The sequence below is a fragment of the Theropithecus gelada genome, chromosome 11 (genome assembly GCF_003255815.1).
Source record: "Theropithecus gelada isolate Dixy chromosome 11, Tgel_1.0, whole genome shotgun sequence".
Classification (NCBI taxonomy): Eukaryota; Metazoa; Chordata; class Mammalia; order Primates; family Cercopithecidae; genus Theropithecus; species Theropithecus gelada.
The window spans coordinates 4393049-4416280 of record NC_037679.1 but is presented as its reverse complement, the minus strand read 5'-3'; the positions used below and the strand labels follow the sequence as shown (position 1 = coordinate 4416280).

Here is a 23232-nt window from a genome sequence, read left to right as displayed (position 1 = left end):
CTGTTCACCAATTTACCTTTTACATTGCCACCAGAAGGATGTTCCTAAACCAATATGCTCAGCAAATCACAGAAGAGTTCAAAAACCATTAGCTACTCCTAGCAACCTCTAGAGGAAGTCCAAACTTTTCAGATGCCTTATAATCTGATTATATGCCACATTTTATAAACTATTACTCCCCATTCCTAACCTTCCAACCCAACTATCTTTCTCATCAGTCTCTTGACGACGTCACGGTCCTTCCTCTTTCTACTCCTTTGCTCCCATGGTTTCTCTGTCCTGAAATCCCCTCCCCCTCTCCTAACCACCAACTCCTTACCACCTATCCAAATCTTAACTCTCCTTTAAGGTCCAGCTCAGTTCTTCCTTGGAAGCCTTCCTACCAACTTGGGTTCATGTTTCTCTCTCTCTTCTTTTACCACCCTCTGTGCCAATGGATGTGTGTTCCATAGACCTCTGAGGGTTCCTGACCTTTTTGGGGGACCTGCAGGGTCAAAACCATTTTTATAATACTAAGATGCTATTTGCCTTTCTAACTGCATTATCATATGCAGTGATGGTGCAAAAGTCATGGTGGGTAAAACTGCCAGCACCTTAGCACAATTCCACATTGGCACCAGACTGGACGAGCAGGCATTCTTCACCACCACATGCTCACAGTGAAAAAAACAAGTTGTCACTTCCCTTAAGAATGTTCTTGATGGAGCAGTAGTAAGTACTAACTTTACTAAATCTTGAGTGTTGAGTAAATGTCTTTTTAATATTCTGTGGGAAGAAATGGAAGTACCCATTCAGCACTTCCGTTGCACACAGAAGTATGATGATTGTCTCAAGGGAAAGGGATTGCAGGATTTTTAAGTTGTGCGTTTGTTAAAACTGCCTTTTTTTTTTTCTCACAGAATACCATTTTTACTTGACAGATGACTGACACAAAATTTGGTTGCACAGACGAATATTTAGCAGATACTTTCCCGAAAATGAACAACATGCAACTGTCATTTCAAGGAAAACAACTGACAACATTTACTGTTAGTGACAAAATACAAGTTTTCAACCAAATATTAGAATTTAGGACAATTAAATTCACCACTGTGAATTTGACAGCTTCCTAATAGTCAATGACTTTTCTGTTGAGACTGAAGGTAATGTTAACAAATGTGATTTTTTCATATCCTATAATGAAATGAGTAAACATTTGTAAAATCTACTTAACTTAGTGAATCGATACCTCCCAACTGACCTAAGCATGGTGGCAAAAATCATGCTTGGGTGAAGGTCCTTTCAAAACGCAAGGCAAGTTTTTCATGTAGGGAAAATTCATTAATACAGTTTCAACATTCCACATTGCAACCAACCTTTATAAACTACCACTTGTTGAGTTTTATTGTGGAATCCAAGAACATCCTCAATTATCTGAAAAGGCTTTAAAATACGCTTCCTTTTTCTGACTACTTGTCTATGTAAGACTGAATCATCTTCGTGTACTTCAACCAAAACAATATATTGCAACTTTTAAGTGCAGAAGCAGATATAAGAATCCAGCTGTCTTTTCTTAAAGAGATCTGCAAAATGTACAAAAAATGACACCCTTCTTACTATTTTGTAAGAGTTATTCTGCATATTTATATTAATGTGTATTGGTTGTATTTACATGAATACATATTTTTTAAATTTCTCAGTTTTAAGTTCTAATTAGTAGATATCAACAGATAAATCCACATTAAAAAGAAAACTCTGAGATTGATACTTTTCTATTTAGAGTGTGAAGTGTAAGAATATTAAAAATTTAGAACTGGTTTTTTATACCACTTTGACTCTTAATTTTACATCATGTTATAATAGTATAATACATATATGTCATGTATTTTTACGTACATATAACATCATCTTAATGGGAATATAACACTGAAGGAAAAAATACTTACTTTTAATCTATAACACCTAAGAAAGTGAGCCAACAGATTATTGAATTGACTTGAGGTAACATGTAAAAGTATTTAAAAAAACCATTTTATTCAAGTTTTATAATTAGGTGGTAACAGACTAAGTCTGTTTCAGAAAATTCACGACTCCATTCCATCCAAATGCAGTTGTCAGTTTCTATATTCTATTAACATTTTAAATTGTATTCTATTGAAGAAAAGTATTTCCCTCCTATCTTTGTACATGCAGTTCCCTCTTCCTAGAATCTCCTTTACTCCCTTTCTTCTTCATAGAGATTTTCCCTCGCAGCTAGCTTAGGTTTACTCCTTATATGCTCACAGCACACCCTGTACTTCTCCTTAAATGTCACTTCTCACAACTTTAATTGTCGAGTTATTTGTGTAATTATTTGATTAATGTCTTTCTCACTGGAATGTATGCCTCAAAGGGATATAGACTGTGCCATCCTTTTAGTGATATTTCCCAACAGTATCTGCTCAACAGGGCTATGGGAACATTAAATGGATAAATATTATTAAATAAACTGAAATTAATTAACCCTTTATCCTGTGACATTCTGTAATGTGGCAGATAAATTAACAGGGGAAGAAAATTCCATTACACATCACAGAAGAAATAAATAAATCTGATTTTTATTTTTAAAGGAATTATTTAGAGAACAGCTCAGTGGGTGGCAAAAGTGGTAATGGGAAGACTGAGTCCAGGGAAGAAAGGTGGAGCCTACCTGAGGAGGTTAGCAATGGAGATGAGAAGTAAGCGACAGATTGAAGCTATAATTTGTACTTAGAATCAGCAGACCCTGTTAATTAACTGGATGGGGCTGAGAGAGCCTCAGTTATCAACAGGGTGTCAAGGAGCCTCAGGTTTCTGGCTTGAGCAGCTGAAAGGATGATGATTACATTTATCAACATTCAGAGAATTGAAAGAGAAAAAAGACTAGGAGGGAAAGACTAAGTCCCCGAGGTTTCTATGTGGCAGTATCAGCATGCAGGGCTGAGAGGAAAGATTTAAGAAAAGGATAAACTTGGGAGTTGTCAACATAGAGCTCGTCATGGAAGCTGAGGAAGTGAGTGTGAGGAGAGAGAGTGAGTGAGAAAAGATGAGTGGGACTCAGCTCTGAGGAATCTAAGGGATAGGAAGTGCTTGGGTGACATAGGGCAGGAAGTGAAACAGCAGAGAAGTGGCCAGAAAGAGAAACGGGCAATGTAAGATTATCTTTGATTCGCTTCTCCCTCACCTCCAACTCTCCTTTCCATATTCCCTGCTTCTGCCCAGTCCCCACTGGGACTATTACGGTCATCTCCTAACTGGACTGCCTGCACGTTGCTTCTTCCCCAGTTCATCATACCACCAGAATACTCTCTCTGCAGTGGTGCTTTCCAACACAGTAGTCATGAGCCACACATGGCTACTGAAATTATATGAATAAGAATTAATAGAATTCAGTTCTTTGGCCTCAATAGCTGCATCACAAGTTGTCTCCACACCCAAGGGTGGTCAGTGGCTATCGTGTTAGCACAGAGACAGAACATTTCCACCGTGAGATAAAGTTCTGTTGGACAGTACTGCTACAGCGCTGCTTTCTCTCTTCAGCTCAAAAGCCCAAACTCTTTAGTCCAACATTTCTACATTCCACATTATCTTTCCAACATCCTCTCCTCTCACTTCTCAAGATCAGCTCGAGGCTCAATGCAAACTGGGTACACCCCACTCATTTCCATCTTCATTGATATGTTCATGTAATGCTATTTGGACACCCTCCTGTAATACATCCACTGTGATAGTTATGTATCAGCTTGGCTAGGCTATCGTACTCATTTATTATGCAGTGAAACACTAATCGAGGTGTTGCTGTAAAGGTATTTTGTAGATGTGGTTAACATCCAGAATCAGGTGACTTTCAAGTAAAGAAGATTATTCTCCATTATCTGTGTGGGCGTTATCCAGAGGTCAGTCAAAAGAACTGGTAAAATCCCAATTGATGTAGATTCTGGTACAGATTTCAGTATCTACCAAAATGTAGTCTTCAAGGTTGAGCTACATACCATTTCCTTCAAAAATACAAACCTGATTTTATATATATATACACACACACATATATGTATATGTACACATATATGTGTGTATATGTACACATATATGTGTATATATGTATTTTTTGTAGATAAATATGTATATGTACACGTATATGTGTGTATATATGTATATATGTGTGTGGTGTGTGTGTGTATACATGTATTTATAATTTTTTTTTTTTTGGTAGAGATAAGGTCTCATTATGTTGCCCAGGCTGGTTTTGAACTCCTGAGCTCAAGCAATTCTCTTATCTAGCCCTCCCAAAATGCTAGGATTATAGGCATCCAGCCCAGACCTGATTTTTCTAAGGCAATGATTCTTAAACCCGGGTGTACATTATAGTCATCTTTTAAATGTTATATAAATACAGTCAGGTTCTACTAAGACCAAGATAAGCACATGAAAGTGGAGCTTGGACCTTCATATCTCAAAAGCACGATCTAGGTAATTCTGATGCACAGCCAGGGTTGAGAACTACAGCCCTAACTGAATTCCTCTAGCACTTCCTAAGTGCCTAACAGAACTCATCAAACACTACACACTTCCTTATAGTCTTTCATTCAATCAACCAACCAGCATCAACTGCACAACTAACATTTGTCAGACAATAAGACAATGCAGGAGACTGAGGTGAACAGTATGCCCACTCTCGGCCCTGTGGGTAAATGCTGAGATAGACTGCTTTGTATTTCTCTAAGCGTATTGATTAATATATACTGAATGAAAATTTTACTCCAAAATTTAGTGAAGCTAATAGTGGCTTATTCAGAATAGTACATAACTTAAATAGTCTATTTCTAGTTCACTGAAAATTATATAACATGTGTAAGTGCTCAACATATTTATTGATAGGTTGTGCTGTCGGTATTTTATAATATTGCTGGGTATGATTAATTCTCAACCTGTTGATAATTTGGTAGGTACTGAAGTGTCTGTAACTGTACTTTCTCAGGGGCACAAGTCATCAAGGCTCTTGCCTGATCTTCTAAGAAGAATAGAACTAATTCCTGATGCCAAAACACTCTGATTTCATTTGAAAGGCAATGATACAGGGTATGGCAGGGCTGAGTAAAGTAGGGCTGTGGCCTTTTCAATCCTAGCTAGCCCCTTCCCTGTAATGTGCTTAGCCAACTACAAGCATCCATAAGTGTTAGATAAGACTATTCAGTATATTATTATGAACATCATTTTAAGATAGCTAAAATGTTTCTCAGTCACCATGCAGTCGCTGAACAACACCCCAGTGAGGACATCTACTGCTGATCTTTCCGCTTTTTATATATGAGGAAACAGGTTCTAAAAGGAAAAGTGACTTGTCCACAGGTGCCTGAGAGCAGGGTTGCATGGAAAGATAGGGCTTCTAATTCCCTGAAGTCCATCTTATGTTCAACTTCCTAGGAGGGGAACCTTTAAAATGGCTTTCACCTACAAAGAAGGAAAATTCAAAATAAGTAAAAACACTTTCAAAGTCTCAGAAGTCCCTCATCTAATTCACCTCTTTTTAACCTTCTTCCTTCATATTTCACAGATAGTATATTTGCTTTTTAAAAAAACTTAAGGCAGACGAAAGTACATGAAATGGTAGTGACACCATTAGCATCACTGAATGATCTGTCAAAATTTTCATTATTTGTTTTTATTTTAAGGAAGTCAGGAAAAAAATCTACAATTTTTTTCCACACATCCTGCTAAAATCAAAACACACAAATTTGCAATCAAATTTTATTCCAGCTACAAGTATGGTCTTGACTTGATATATTATAATACATGCTAATATCCTAAAGATCCATAGTATTGGTTTGCCCATTATAATTAATGAAGATGCTGTTCGGGAGTTATTATAATCCGTCCGGTCATATTATTCCACATTTCGAAGAGTGACTCGGAAGAAGGAGCTGTAAATGCTTTTTCCTTTTCAAGGAGCCATTAAGAGTTTTCTGGGTAAAAGCATATTTATAGTTTCTTACCAGAGACAGACTTGAGGAATACATTTGAGACTCATAGTAAAAATGCACTTTATTATTATTTATTAAAATAAGGAAAGCTACAGTTAACTAATGGGACCTCAGAAATAAAAAGATTTCAAATCATCTTTCCAAAGCCCTTCAGTCTTCCAAATTAATCAAGAGTTCAAAATACGGGAGGGATGGCAGAAGCTGAAATCCCACTGGCCTCTCCTTTTCAATATTCTGGGAATCTTGTGAATTCGCATCGTGTGTACATTCCCACCAAGTTCTGTCTTTCTCTTTAAATTTTTATTACAACATTTTACATCCATGCTGCTTTTTAGGTCATGAGACAATGAGGTTATTTGCCAGCAAACTCTCAACTTTAACTCAATTATTTTGCTTCTGTGGCTTTCCTGGCCATTATTGTGATTATGCTTCTAGATGACTTATAATCAAATGAGTTCCATAGTAAATACTGATATTACATCTTTGTTCAGAATGCCCAGACCTCCCTGCTTTCCTCACCCATGTTTTTGTCAAATTAATTCTGACATTCCCCAGATAACAGATAGCTTGCTGAATTTCAAATGTGATACTTTGTGGAGTGGGAACTCACAAGACATTTTACAGCTAAGGATTTCTGGAAATACTGGAATAAAACCAGGTAGAATAAATACTGTTATATGGAGAAAGGAATTACATCATTTGGCTGCTGATAATATGTTACATGAGGAAAAAAACAAAAAAGGAGCAATGCAGATACATGAACGAACTGCATAAAACTCAGTGGGGTCAGACGTCACAGAAACCTCCTTTTCCCTCATTCCCCACTTTCTATCAGTTACCAAGTCAATCAATTAGAAATTGCCAATTGCCATGTCCCACTGACATGGCCTGGTTCAGGCATTCATCATCTCCATGCTAGATTGTTACCCATTTCATCTGTATTTCATCTCCTCCAAGGTGTGAGGTATTTTAATTATGAGAACGTCTTTCTACTGAAATGAAATCTAGTTGCTCATATATACCTCATGGGTCTTAATGCTACATTTTGCAACGCCATCCACCAATTACTCTTGATAAATATTGAAATGTTGCTGTCATGTTCTTGCCTAAATATCAGGATCTTCCACCACGCTGATCATTCCCTCTCAACATGCTCCCCTTTAAAGTCAGCACTCAGAACGGGAGGTAGCTTTACCAATACTGAGCAGGAAAAGCCGAGTATTTCCTTTATTCTGGACACAGGTACAAACGCAACCTAGATTTTCATTAACCTTTTGACATTGTTATCACATGCTCAATTCACATGGAGCTTCATTAACCAAATACCCAGTCATTTCATGTGATCCATCATTATTCTCTGCTCTTATGCTCTTTACTTAAATAGCTGATTACTTAAACAGCTGATATTTATTAATTAGGGGCAGGCATTTACTTTAATTCATATTGATTTTTGTCTCCTCTAGAAATTGATTTTCATCCATTATTCCACAGTTTTAAGAACAATTGCCCAGATAAGCATGCTGTCACCAGGCACACATTTCTTCATTTTGTACTTAAATACATTTTTTTCCACACATCTTGCTAAAATCAAAACACACAAAAATATCGGTGGTGCTCTCCTATTCTGTCAGTCTAATAACCTCCATTAAAAAAAAGTAATGTATTCATTTTGGGATGACTTATTTTATTGAACTCATCATGTTGGCTCCTAATGACCTTTTTTCTAACATTCATCTTAAACATCTCATTCTGGAATATGGAAATTAGTGCTCCAGCTCCAGTGTCTCCATTTATGAGAATTTAGCCTATGCCCAACTTCTACCCTAACTTCACCCCTTTTTGAGAACTGTCACATTTGCCCCACTAGGTTCTGGCAGCTGTCCCAGTCCCTGTATCACCTCGAGACGAACGCTGCACTTCCCAAAGCAAATCGACAAGTGCTTTTAATGCCCTGGTTAACTCATTTGGAACAATTATACTCCTTTCTAAAATATTCTTGGGCAGCATGAGCTTCTGTAGACTTCACCAGACCTTTAACCATTATCAATCTAAAGTTCACTTTCAGAAAAGACAAAAGCAATATAGAAGCTAGTAAGCTGTTTTCTCATTCATCTCATACAGTTAAATTGACTTCCTTAAACTGTGGGCCAACCACTGCTTCTTCATCATCTCACATAACTCAAAAATCAATCAATCTCTCTGATCATGCTAAGCATTTTTTCACAAGTCTGGACTCACTGAGGACTTTCATTTTACACTCACATTTTTTGCTAAGAATGGAAAAAATAAAAGATTAGAGTTTTCAAGAGGATTATTAGTACAGAATGATCATTTGTTAGCCTTCTGAGTTAAATTGGCTTTAGCAGGTCTTGTCTGACCGGGCCCAGCAACTTAATCACCATTTATGACTGTTTCTCTGAGAAAATAACATTCTATATTCCAAAGAAGTGACTCTGAAAAAATTTCTAAATGACATCTTCGCATGTTGAACTGCTTCACTTTTGCTCATACTCCCCAATCCTAACAAATCCATGAATTTAGCTTTTGAATCAGCCACATGGAGCAAATAAATATTCCTCCATATTCAGACAAAAATGCACATTCCATCACCTTCTGCTCTTGAATGCACAAAAAGCTTTTAACCTTGAAATGCCATGTGAATTCCTACCACAGCAAATGGGCCAATTTAGCAATTCTTACTAGTCAGTTTATCTCTGATCTCATTTCCCCCTTTTCAGAGTCCTTTTGCCAAATTAATGTTCCTTTGTTTGGTTTTATATTTTGGTTGAGTTTCTTTTCTTTTTTAGTTTGGCAAGCTTAGGGCCAAAGACACAAGGCAAAGTCATCATATTTCTTTGTTTATAGAAGGCAAAAGAGTGTAAGTTCAAGTGAAAAAATGCTTGACATTAAAATGCCTTATTCCCAGACTTTCTGATCCTGAAGATCTGGAAGTCTGTGGGCAGACCTTGGGACTTTAGTTGGGTTTCTGGAATTAGCCAGAAAGGTCTTGGATTGAGCATAAAATAGACCAAAATATTTCTCAGTAGCCCCAACACCAATTCAGTTGCTTCAGAAATAACCAAAACAAAGTCTGGACTACTCAGGGGGGAAAAAAAAGGTGAAAATAGATCTTTGAACCCACTTTGAGACAAAACCTGCAAGCAAAAATTTGTAGACCTGTGGGCAGCTGGCTCTGATTCTCTCATAACTTTCACACCTCAGGGCAAAGAAGATTAATGTTCTTTTCCCAAGCGCCACTTCTAGACCATTACTCCTCAATGTTCTTGGAAGAAAATTCATTTCAGGTCCATGTGAATAGAATACAACCCCAAAGCTTCCTCAAGTCTATCATTTCCAAATTCCCAGCTGCTGCTCCTGGTTCGCTGAAATTCTGATTCCGGGCTCACATGTTCTTCTTCACTGTGTGTCCTTCATTAGACCAGGACCAATGCATCCAGAGACACGACATGACCAATGCACTCTGGTCCCTCAGTAGCCTCACTTCTTACTGCCAATTACCTTCTCCCTTTCATGCAGTAATGCCATAGTCCTACCCTGGCCCTTGCCATCCTGAAAAATTCAAGAAGCACTTATTTAAGAAATATTCAAAAAGCACTTATTTAAGAATCCCTCTTTCTAACCACAACTCTATCACCTATTCATTTCACAAGACCCCAGGGGCCCCTTGACTTCTTCTAATCAATCTGCCGACCCTCTTTCTTTCTTCCCTTCCTTCCATCTTTAGGGCCACATTCCAGAGCTCACTGTTTCAGTGACATCTTGCCAATACTGTACTCTCCATAATGCCCATCTACAAAGCCCCAACTCTGGCTGAAGGCTGCTATCTGCATTCTCGCTGTCTGAATGATGTTGGAGAAAGCCACACAGCAGGGCAGTGTGGTAGGACTATAAATTCAGGATCGTCAGCCCCACACAGGCCCTGGCCCCAGTTCAGAAAGCCTAGAACTTTTTCCAGGTTTCTCCAGTTAGCCTGCTCTCTCTCTCTCCAAATTGGTTAAATCAAACTGTATCTATTCCACACTTGCTCCCTGAAGCTGGACTTGAATGGGAAAAACACACAACCACCCAACCTTGACCATGATCACTACCCTTGAGTAGGCTTTCATCACTGGAAGCAATGACATTCCATTTCCCCAGTGCATTCACTTTCCCACTCTTCCAGATGAGTGTCTCATCCCTTTCTCCTCTCTTCAGATCCCCTTTCCCTCAATCTTAGCTAATGCCTTGCTTTCCATTTCACTGGTAAATGAAAACCAATCAAGAAAAAGATTCAGCAATCTTCTACTATCAAATCTACTGAACTAATTTCACCTGTGTCCCAATATGCTGGCTTCCCTCTTCCTTCTAAGAAGGAACAGACCCTACAGTTATGGCCAATCCCTCCACTTACAGATGGGATTCCCTTCTTGCCCTCTCAGGGACATTATTCCAGTAATTCTTCCCTCTCACTCTTGTGTCATCAGATTTTCTCTCCCTACTGAACTGCTCCCACTACCTGACAAACAGTAATTCCTGCCATCTTAAAACTCTCTTCACAGTAATCACCCTTCCAAGTACTACCCCCTTTCTCTGTATTCTTGCTTGGCAAAAAAAAAAAAAAAAAAATATATATATATATATATATATATATATATTTATATACACACACACATACACACACACACACAAAAGTGTTACCTAAATTCTCTGTATCCAGTTCCTCTTCTTCCATTCTGTTTTGAATCCTTTCTAATAAGGTTTGGATTCTACCACTCAACCCAAACCCTTCCTCTGTCATGGTCTTTTCCCTGCTGTTAAATACAATGGTCAATTCTGCATCACCATCAGAATTTGGTCATTCCTTCCTACTTTATACTTTCTTCACCTGGCTTCCAAAGCACTTCACTTTCCTCCCACCTCACTGGCTCCTCCTGGCTCAGCCTGTCCTGCTGATTTTTCCTCATCTCCGTGACCTGTAAACACTGGTGCCCCCAGGCTCAGTCCAGTATCTCCTCTCTATTCTATCTCACTGCTTTCCTTGCTGCTCTCATTCAGTCCCATGGCTTTAAACATCACCTGTGTGCTGACAACTCTCAGATCGGGAGTTGGGTCCCCCTCTTTAACTCTTACTCCAGGTTCATATATCCCACTGTAAACTGACATCTCCACCTGAATGTCTCAAACTTTACATATCCAAAACAGAATTTTGATTTTTCTCCTGTATATCCTATCCTTAAACTGCTCCTTCCACAGTCTTCTGGATCAAAACCTTGGAGTCATTCCTTGATTGCTCTTTCTCACATTTGATCTATCAACAAATTCTATTGCTTCTACCCTCAGAATGTATTCAGAATTTGAGTATGTCCCTCTACCACCATAATAACACTCAGGACCAACCCACCACCATCTCTCCCTTGGATACCTGAGATAGTCTAATAGGTCTCTCTGCCCCTGCTGTGCTCCTCCATAATCTATTCTCAGGACAGTCCAAGGGATCCTATGAAAACACGTCAGTTCAGGTTGCTCCTCTGCTCAAAATCTGCCAGTTTACTCTCCAAAGGCTCACCCTCAAATGACTTCCCAACTCAGAGTAAAACCAAAGTCTTTACAATGCCTATGAAGTCCTCATATCTATTATTCTCTTGATCTTTCTACTCCAGCCACAGTGTTCTTCCATTTCCTTAAATGTATCTAACCAACTCTCCTACCTTGAGGCCTCTGCTTATGCTACTCCTTCTGCTGGGAAAGCTCTTCCTCCAGATTTCCAAAGCGCCTGCTCCAGCAGCACCTTGAGGTTTTTTCACTTGGCAACTTCTCAGTGAGATATTCCCTAAACACCCTACTTAAAACTGTCACCCCCCACTCCACATACACACACATAATCCCTACTTTTTCTCTAAAGGATTATCTCACGTTTATTTTGTGTTTTATGTCTCCCCCATCAAAATGTTAGCTCCACAAGTGCAGGGATGTTTTTTTCTGTTTCTTCACCTAAAATAGTAGATATCGAATGAATATTTTAGTAAACTAGTATTTTAACTCTTCCTTGGGATCACATGTGTTTTCATATGGTTGAAGATAATCAAACTGAATTTCAGGGAATCAAAAATATTTTTCTATAAAGTAGTATCTTCCCTCAAAGAGTCAGTTACACAAAATCTCAAAGGGGGATAATTACTCTTCAGACTTCCTTCTCTCTGTGTATCTATGATGCTTAATTAATGGGACATATATTTGTTCTCCTTTAATCTTCATCTTCCTGAGTCTATTTTTCTATTTAGCCTTTCTAAATCCTGTGGTTGCTCATCATCTTCCCTAATTTATCCTATTATAAACCTAATACTCTTTTGCCATCCCAAATTCTTATTACTTATTCCAAATTTCGTAGAGACTAAGCAATGAAAAACATCCTCGGTTGGCATGAGATCAGAGGCAGTGGGAATCTTCCAGCTTCTCAAAAGTCAGTAGGGTTATATATAAACCTTGAGTTCTAGAAAGGCTGGAAAATGGGGGTATTACTAGTCAGTCTCAGATCATAAAACATAATTCCTTGGCTTTCTCTTTTCTTCCTTGTGTTTTCATGTTGACCACAACCTGATTTCTATCCATGGCAGTATCTTTGCTTGCTGCAAGCAGATTCACCACTGCTAGATCAGAATCTTTTCCCACACCCCATCCCTCAGCCCATGTGTACTCAGGCAACTGGCCCATCTCAGTTCCTGGGTCAGTGTCAGCTGAGTCAGGGTTTCTAGAAATAGCCTTGACCATTACTGCTCCCCCTACATCTCCAGTTATTTTTTTTCAACTCCTTGGGGCTTGGAATCAACCTGGGGTCTAACGGGCCCGCCATGACTGCCCCTTAGATCTCCTTTGCTCTTAACCAGACCTGGGATTGGGCAAACTGGGGGGAAGTGTGGGATATCCTGCATGCAACTACGTTGCAGAACAACATTTATCTGCTCCATCACCATGTGGACACCTCCCCATCCTCAGTTTGAATCACATGGCCTATTTCTGCACTCTCTACTTTTAAGACTGAACTCTACAAGGTTATCTGAGTCTCTGGTACTCAGTTACCAGCCTCACTTTAATCGATTCCCTTCCCCAGAGTAATCACAGACCTAATCTATTTTCTTCCATGTACCCAAATGATAGTCACCATTCACATAGTTCCAGAACATCTGGCTATGCCACCATTTTCCTGACTACATCTTCCTTGAACTAACTGCTTTCAAGGTAACAATGGATGAGTTATGCTTATCAATATATTGAACAAATAATGTCAGAGACAGTAACAATGTTGGAAAAAACAAAACAGTGTGGGAAAATGTTCATGATAAAATGTTAATGAAACAAGTTATCAAACAGATTTCATTGTGCTTAAACAAAAAACTAAACCAGGATTGAGACAGTTTCCCACCACAGCAAGATCATCAATTACTTTCTAATGCTAGTATTTGCCGGGTCCCTTTTACCTGGACTCTCACCCACACACCCACCTTACCTTGGAGTGTGTCTATGTCAGTTTCTAGTTTCAACACATTCCCAGCTCCTCATAAGCTTTGGGGTAGCAAGAACACACGCACCTTATGTTCACATCTCTGTTTACCACTCACCATTTTTGCATAGTTTGGCTAAACTTATTTGCCTCAGTCTGCAAATTGGAGCAGGAGCTGGAGAAGACAACACAAATATGTAGGTGACAGGTAATCAATGGACAAACTCTGCAGCAAGCGAGAGAAGAAGCCAGTGAAGATGTGCCAAGAGCAAGGTAGGCTGTGGCCTCCAGGCCATGTGGGAGGTTCACAGCAGCATTTATTTCACTGTGATTTACGCACCCTATATATACAGCAGTGCTGGCTTTACCCAACTAGTCACATTAGAGATACCTGAGCTGTGAAGGAAAACTTGAATGTGCTTATGATGCCAGCGACCAAGACTATTCAACTGCCAATGTTCTCTCAGGCCTCGTTTCAAAGGAAAGAAAAACATAAATTCTGAAGGAAATGAACTAATAATGATAAGCATTTTAGTCTCCCTGTTAGCCAAACTCTATAAATACACCCCATTGTATAAAAACACTAGGCTCTTGATCCTTCTAAAATCTGAACTATTTGAGGATAAGGCCCAAGTAAACATGAACTAGGCTTTGCTTTATTTCGGTTCAACTCCGCAAACTGCAGTTGGACCTTCCAAAATGCCAGATGGAGAAAAATAGAATATTGATTTTTCAGCTCCTTTTATTCCTCTTTTCAGTCTTTTTTCAATTTTGCTTTGCCTTTGGATTCTTTCTGCTCCCAGGTGTGTACTGTGACACCCATTTCTGATTTCAAAATATGGCTTGAATCAACTTACCTGATTTTTTCCTGGCATTTGCCTGCCTATACAAGGGGAGCCACCCATTTTCATTGACGCTGTAAGCTTCTGTCTACAAAAAGAGCTGACCTTAAATATAATGCTTGATTCCCCTGGGCACCCTATTCTCAAGGTACCACTTCTACACCTTCTGTTTGTTTACCATGGAGACAGCAGTTTATGTTTACTGTGGAACTGGGAGTATGCTGGTTAAGCTGATGCTAAGGAGAAAACACAAGCAGTTACACAAAGAAGTGGCCTTAATGAGCATCAGATGTGTGAAAAGCTATGCAGCACAAGAAAATCCCAGATTCTCTCCTGAACATGTTATGAACCCATAACTAGAGAAAGATAATAGCCAGGATATAGAAATCTGGTATCAACCACACATACAGGACTATGTGATTAACAGTTTCCAATGCCATCACTGCAGTCTAACAATATGACTCAACGGTAATTCTGTAAGCATGAGAGTGAAAAATAAAAAAGTGGGGATTTAGCCTAAGAAGAAAACAAGTCTTTCAATAAGGTAAATGTATTCTGTGAGCCTGGAGTTCCACCCTTGGTCGTTCTAGCTTAGACTAGCTGTCTTCTTCCACTTTGAAAAGGAAAATGTGGTACTCAAGAAGTTAATGCTGAAGGTGGAGGAAGATTATCGGTGTATCTGCCTCATCTGTGGCAACAACACAGCAGAGACTTGCCGCTCTGCAACACTGCAATACACTCAAGGTTGTTCCTGAGGAAAATACTTTTATTTTCACATAGGAAATTGGTGTGAACCATGTATAGGTTTACCAGGTGCACCAACACCTTGTTGCACACATTTTTTTTTAGATTAGATATGTTGCTTTAAGAGTATCAACAAAAGGAGACAAAAACAAAACAACAAAAAAAGGCAGCTTCATGAGTGTCTACCAGTATTATACTCAAATGTGAAATGTCTGTGTCAATTCTGCTTTCGGTCTCTAACTGCAAAAGTCAGAAAAACCACAAAATTGCTCTGCTACTTTAAGATGCAGGAATATTGGTGGGCATTCACAGTTTCCCTTTACCAGAAATCTTATTGAATATAATAGGAAAGTCGTTGAATACTATGTCTTTCTATTATATCCAGGTGATTTTCACAGTAGGCAATCTGCTAGTACACCACAGGAGTCCCACACTTTGAAATAAAACGGCATTGTGGATACAGTTTTATGTGCCATCCCTTTTCAGTCCAGAGCACTCTGGTTTCTTTACTCTTGGTTGAATTGACTAGGCAATCCATAAAGAGTGAGCAAGAACAGAAAAAGCACATAATGAGGTTTTTTCGGGTCTTTATCAATAATACAATCGTGCTCTGCCAATTACTGGAGTGGTGATTGTATATCACACTTTGAAAACAAATAAAAAAAGATTTATGCATTCCTGAAGTGGTAGGCCATTTGCAACAGGGACAAAAATCAGGAAATGTAAGTGGATACCTGGCATGTTTCTCCTACACATCTGGTGCAATAATATGGTACATGAGTCACAGAAACAATTGTTCCCATCCCCCCCCTCCAAATGAGCCTAATGTAAAAATCTATTCAGTAGTAAGGATATTTTGCACAAGGCATCCTATGTGCTTAATTTTCTTTAAACAAGGCATTAATAAAATCACAGTAGCATCTAATAAGATTTTTAATTCCTTAAGGGTAGGAACCATGGCTAATCTTTAATCAGTCCAATTTAGTGGGAGCATTTAACTCCCTTCCTGGTAGAAACAACCAACAGAATATTCCTAGCCCTACGAGATACATGTAGGTTGTATCACTGAAAGCTCCAGGATGAAAGGGAAAGTAGACTATGTTCGCTACCAGTGACTGGCCCTGGTCAATGTACTTGTATATGCTTAGAGACTGCTTTCCAGAGTTACTAACAACAGATACTGATAGCAATGGTATCAATGAATGGAACAGGAGTTTCAGAAACAAGATGCTATTTTATTACAAAATGAATTCCCATTTAAAATTACATGAACAATATGAAGAACAAACCTATAGAGCATGATGCTGAGACAATCAAGTTTAGCAACCTATTCCCGAGAGACACCAGAGCTCTGAACGCACAGTCCCTGCCATAAGATCTATGCAGGATCTATAGCCACTGAAGGAATGCATTCATAAAAAAACTTTTATGAGAAAGTTTTTTGTAAAATTTTTTGTGAAAAATCTCTTAGCTAGCAAATACAAATTTAAGATAAAGGAGTAGTACTCACAAACTCCGGGGTTCGAAAATCATTCTGACTTTCCAGTGATCCCAAATCGGGGATAATTGTCTGTCCAAGGTTTTCCAACACTAAAAACAAATGAATGAATATATAAACAAATGAAGCACGAACTTGCACTGGCTCACATAGTCCTTTAATTTTAAATCAGCAGCACCGGGTTATTAGCATTTGTAGCGCATTGACAGGTTTATATTATTTAACCCTTTCAGCTATCAGAGATATTTAAAAATCTGTAGCAGCTGTTTCATCTATTGGATCTACCAGACGATGCCAGGATTGTAGAACACTAGGTCTTAAAATTCTCTAGGCAAGGTCTACCACTGAAAATTATTTAGCTGGTACACAGCAACCAAATGTTACAAAAGTCTAGCTAAGGAACCCTTTAGTATACTGATGTTCTTTGTGCTATTACACGTCAGGGTACTGCTGTGGAGTCCCTTGGTGGGTAGCAATTTTTTCTTTCTTATTTTTTTGAGACAAGGTCTCACTCTGTCACCCAGGCTGGAGTATGTGGCACAATCACAGCTCACTGCAGCCTCGACCTCCTGGGCTCAAGTGATCCTCCCACCTCAGTCTCCCAAGTAGCTGAGACCACAGGTGTGTATTACCATGCCTGGCTAATTTAAAAACATTAAAAAACTTTTTTTTTTGGTAGAGTTGGGGTATCCCTATGTTACCCAGGCTAATCAGTCTCGAACTCCTGGCCTCAAGCGATCCTCCTGTCTCAGCCTCTCAAAGTGCTGAGATGACAGGCATGAGCTCCCATGCCTGGCTATTTTAAATCTGATAGAAATATAATGGGAGCCAGATAGAATTTACTTGGAGATACATTTAAAAAAAAAAAAAAGAAACAGGTGAAATTAATTTTAATAACATAATTTAACCCATACTACCCTAATTATCATTTGAACATGTAATCAATGTAAAAAACTATTCATAAAATATTTTACCTTTTTTGTATTAAGTCTAGAAATCCAGTGTCTATTTCATACTCACAGCACATCTCAGTTCAGACTAGGCACATTTCAAAAGCCCAATAGCCATTTGTGATTAGCGGCTACCATATTGGACAAGTGCAGTGTTAGAGGGATAGAGAACCAAATCCAGAAGGGAGGTCATTCTGCAAGATGCTATAGTTCCATCTTGTCAACAAGTTACTGACATGAATAAAACAAATTGTTCCAGGTTAACAATCATTTGCAGCATGTGGTTCTGGACTGGATCCTGGTTTAAACCAACAAGATGTAAATAACTTTTTTTTTTTTAAACGTGGAAAAATTTGAATAGAATTTTTGCTATGTAACAATGTTCTGAATAAATGTAAAGAGATATTCTTAAATATTTAAGTAAACTAAAAGATTTAATGTTTAAGTTTAAATAAATATTCTCATTTATCAATAGGTTCAGCCTCTTTAACAAGTCAATGACATTAACAAGGGAGATCAAATTTAAAGAGCTCTAAAGGACATAACCACTAGCAATACAGGGTCCTCAATTGGATCCTAACTTGGACAAACCAGCTATAAAGGACTTATTTTTCAAAACTGGAGAGTTTGAGTATGGAATAAGTATAAAACTATAAAAAATTACTTTTGGCTGGGCATGATGACTCACACTTGTAAACCTAGCACTTTGGATGCCAAGGCAGGAGGAGTGCTTAAGCCCAGGAGTTTGAGACCAGCCTGGGCAATGTGGTGAGACATCTTTACAAAAACCTTCTTTATTAGCCGGGCGTGCTGGTTTGCACCTGTAGTCCCAGCTACTCAGGAGGCTGAGGTGGGAAGATTGCTTGAGCCTGGGAGGTTGAGGCTGCAGTGAGCTGTGATCATGCTGCTGCACTCTAGCCTTGGTGACAGAGTAAGATTCTGTCTCAAGAAGAAAAAATACATAATGCTTTTAATTTTATTGTGTGTGATTTATCTTGGCTTTGTAGTGACTTTTAAAAATGCATACTATATTTTCCCTTAATCCATTAAAAGCTTTTACAGAAGAGAAGGCTGGGTTCCTACTGATCTAGAAAAATTCAGTGACCCAAAAGAAGAAATCTCAACATACATATAGGGCAGAATCAAAAGAGATCTCTACGTGATTGTTTACAAAACCAAAGTATCAGTCAATAATTCAGCCAATTCAGTTACCAAACACTTAAGTTTGGCACCTCACTAAGAAATCTAATATTTGGATTCATTTTTTTTTTTTTTTAAGATGGAGTCTTCCTCTATTGCCCAGGCTGGAGTGCAGTGGCACAATCTGAGCTCACTGCAACCTCCACCTCCCGGGTTTAAGCAATTCTCCTGCCTTAGCCTCCCAAGTAGCTGGGACTACAGGTGCGTGCCACCACACCTGGCTAGTTTTTTTTGTATTTTTAGTAGAGAAGGGGTTTCACCATATTGGCCAGGCTGGTCTTGAACTCCTGACCTCATTATCTGCCTGCCTCGGCCTCCCAAAGTGCTGGGATTACAGATGAGAGTCACTGTTCCTGGCCTGGATTCAATTTTAGGTTCACACAGAATCTGGGGGAAAAAATACCTCACATCTTTGTATACTTAAGAACTGAAAAGAAATGCCAGTAGAAATGACAGTACAATCAAGTGATTCTAACTCTTCTGAAAAACTGAGTTCATTAGAGGACACCCTATATGTGAACCAAAGCAGAAACAGAAAACAGATGAGATGAGCAAAGGCTTGAAGAGCTGCAACCATTGCCAAAATTAAGGTGCTTGCCTCTGAGAACTCCTGGAGGGTTATAGTAATCACTGCATAGTCTGTTACACCAAGAGAGTTGTAACATACTAAACTGGTTATTCTAGTATAACAGTTGTCCAAGATAATTACACTCCTACAGACCATCTTTAAAACTTGCTAAAATGTGCTTATATGCTAGGCTATGATAAGTGTGTTCTAAGTTGGTGTTGGGCAGCTTGCTTTACATTTGGAAGAAAAGACCTAATCTTTTTATAGTATTAAGACAGATGTTAAAGAAATTATATCCATGGTATTTATGATATTTTGGTTTTTGGCAGAACCAGCAAACAAGGAAACATAATACTGTGGGTTGGTTTTTTTTTTTTTTTACACCAGTATTATAAATCTGATGGAGTGACTTGGCACCTTATCTAGATTCCTAGATGATTAGATGCCCAATTTATCTGTTATCTAAGGTCAACATACAGAGCTGCTAAAGTTGATTTTTTTTTCTTTTTTCTAAATGAAAGGACAAGCTTAAGAAAGTATACACTTTGCCTAAAGACAGAGGAGAAACAAGATTACCCAGATGTTCTACCCAATAAACGGTATCTATGGATTTGTGAAAGAAATTAGAACTATTTATAGTTTTAGTTATTCTGCTGGTAATGGAAACAAATAGATTCACTGGTTAATGTCAATACAAAGAAAAAACTGTGAATCTGAGTGAATAAAAACAGAAATGGCTTTATTGAAACATCATCTAGGTAGAACAAAGCCACAGCTATTGCTCTCATGACCTGATAGAGTGCTGGGAAGCAAATGATTTATGAGGCCACTACGATAATTATACTCCCACTACTGAGGGGCTCTAGTTACTGTTTGATATTCTCATTTATGGTAATCTAACACAACTGAAAAAGTTAATTTCTCAGCAAAAATAAAATAGTCAAAATCAAGGTGACTCTGAGGGCCTGTATTAAAATGAGCAGAATCAGGACAAAAGTCTAAAAAGGCAAATATGTTAATTTCATTTCTTTCCTTATATAAATCATGTTTTTCTTAACGTAATATGTTGAAATGTATTTTTAGTACTGTCACTATGCCTCAGCCTTATACAGCACAAGTACTATCTTCAGTGGCATCATGATTAGTTCATTTAATTTCGGCACTTGGAACAACAGTATTCGGGACCTCTATGTTATCTGTTCATCAAAAGGCTGACTAGAAAACTAAAAACTAGTTATTCTAATATGACAAAAACTTTGGTCTTGATATGTTAGTGGGATTTTGCATGGATGCACAATGAAAGTGCAGTTCAAAATCAGGTTCAACAAACATCAAAATCTACTTTATATTTTTGCAGATACTGTTGTAAGGCCCTAGGGAAGCCAAAAAGAACCAGACAAGGTTCCGTTTTCTTGAAGAAAGAAACCTGAGACATAATTAATGTTCATTTTAGTGTCATTTCTAAGTGCCACACTAGACAGATTTATGAAGTACTGTAAGAATACTATCAACTGGATTACTATAGGTAAACATTGAATAATTGATGATTTGGGTCAAAAACAAAACACACTAAATAGCTACCTTTCCTAACTTCAATAGAATTAATTACATTAACACTTAGTGAAAAAATAAAGAGCATACTTTAAAAATTTCTATCAATGCAATTAGTACAGTGAAATTGAAGCAATAAAGTCCTTGGTGGTACCACTTCTGACTTACTTGATAGTCCAAAATGAAGGGCCCAAAAGAAATTTCTAGAGGCCCAGTCATATTAATAACACAACACTGGAAGCCTCAGCAGAAAGTTGCAGTTCACATGATTACTTGTCTACCAATTAGAAATGGAATAACTAACATCCATTGTCCCAATTGCAAAATAAAGAGAAAATCTATACAGCAAAGTTGTTTGAGACTTACATAAACTGGCCAATAAAAAGAGCCATAGTCTACAATTTTATAACTTAGACAATCCATTATCTATGAGAAAACACAAAATGATCTCAGGAAACTCATGATTAAAACCCCAAATACCTAATATGTAGTGCCCTAGGAATAAAGATAATCAGAATTAGGCATCCACAATTTATCCAACTTAGCACTAAGCATGGCAGGTGGCTGGGTCCAACAACTCATGTTATGGGGATTGGTTGCCATTAAAATTATCAGAGAGATAGTGAATATATATAGAGAGAGCAAGTAAAAGTATACCAGGGCCTGGCACAAAGGGCACTGGGTATAGACTAAGGGGATTGATTGGGATCAAGTTCTGATTCTGTAATTTCTTAGCTGCATGATCCCTGGCAATGCTTATTCTCAAGTTTATTTATCTAAAGCTAGTGATAACATTACTTTCCCTGGTTATCTCACAAAGTTGGGCAAAGATACAAATGACAATTCACAAGCATGTCGTAAAAAAAAAAAAAAGCACTATATAAATACAAATTAAGTTCATGTAACAGACTCAATGATATGAAGAAATGTAAACAGAAATGTACCTAGTATTTTGTGCCTGGTACTTCTAAATATCTTATTTTATTTAATCCTATTTTTGTCCCTGTTTTCACAGATGAAGAATAATTAAGGTTATTAGCTAAATGAAGTTAACCACGCAAAGTGACACAATGGGAATCTAAACCTGTCTGATTCCAAAATTGCACATCCTTTAAAATACATTAATTTGTCTCCTGAGCTGCTGTGAATAATCCAAGGAACTCCTGATGTTAGATATAAGTTGATAAGAAATTAAAATAGTATTGTATGTATAAATTTTAAAAATCAGCAAATAACTGCTTCAATATAGCCAGATAGAGATATAACAGACTAATACAATTTGGAAAAAAGAAAAAAAAGAAAAAAACAATGTAGTGAAACTTATTTATATAGCATTCACAATTAGAACTAATGGGAAAGCTCCACAGGGTAAACAGATAGAATATTCTGGCAAGTGGCTAAAGACATTCGTGTGCCAGGGATTGAGCTAGATGATATAAGTACAGATACGAAGATAAGGAGGGTACAGAATCTAACCTCAGGAATTCTGTGATCTAGTCAATGTACACAACTAAAGAAATGTCAAAGGAATGGCCCGTATCACCTTGTGAATGAGGATATGTTCACATATCCAGATTGGGCAGGATGTCTAGAGATCTGCCACACTGTCTTGTACCTGAAACTCTTCTTCCATTTGATAGCTACTTCTGAAAACCGGATCTCAGCATACATCTGATATTTGACCTGAATGCCAGCACTCACCAGTCATTATTCTAAAAGGAACCACATGGCTGGATCACCTGAAACCAGGAGTTCGAGACCAGCCTGGGCAATGTAGTGAAACCCTGTCTCTACAAAAAATGCAAAAATTAGCTGGGCATGGTGGCGCATGCCTGTAATCCCAGCTACTCAGGAGGCTGAGGCACAAGAATCACTTGAACCAGGAGGCGGAGGTTGCAGTGAGCTGAGACCGCGCCACTGCACTCCAGCCTCCTGAGTGACAGAGACTCTGTTTCAAAAAATAAAAATAAATATAAAAATAAATTTTAAAAGCACCTGTAATCACAGCACTTTGGGAAGCCAGGTGGACGGATCACTTGAGGTAAGAAGTTCGACACCAGCCTGGCTAAAGTGGTGAAACCCCATTTCTATTAAAAATAAAAAAATTAGCCAGCCGTGGTGGTACATGCCTGTAATGCTAGCTACTCTGGAGGCTGAGGCAGGATAATTGCTTGACCCAGGAAGCAGAGGTTGCAGTGAGCCAAAATTGGGCCCCTGCACCCCTGCACTCCAGCCTGGGCAACCGAGTAAGACTCTATCTCAAAAACAAAACAAAATAAACAAATAAAAAAAGAGAGTAAAAGCAACCACATACAGGGCCCACCATTTCTCGTCACTTTGTGCTTTCCAGATTGCTGGGCCTGTCCAGTCTCACTCCCCACATCACTTCAGCTGAGTCTATTCCTG

The 23232-nt window shown here is 38.3% G+C and overlaps 1 protein-coding gene across 4 annotated transcripts in view; it reads right to left on the bottom strand.

The window, feature by feature from the left end:
* The window catches only part of ANO6 (anoctamin 6), a 224412-nt gene that overhangs the window by 114511 nt on the left and 86669 nt on the right, over nucleotides 1-23232 (bottom strand). For all 4 annotated transcript variants that reach the window (XM_025403747.1, XM_025403743.1, XM_025403746.1 and 1 more), the window contains one exon: nucleotides 16570-16649. In XM_025403747.1, coding sequence (XP_025259532.1) covers nucleotides 16570-16649 — 80 coding nt within the window. The remainder of the gene's footprint in view (nucleotides 1-16569; nucleotides 16650-23232) is intronic.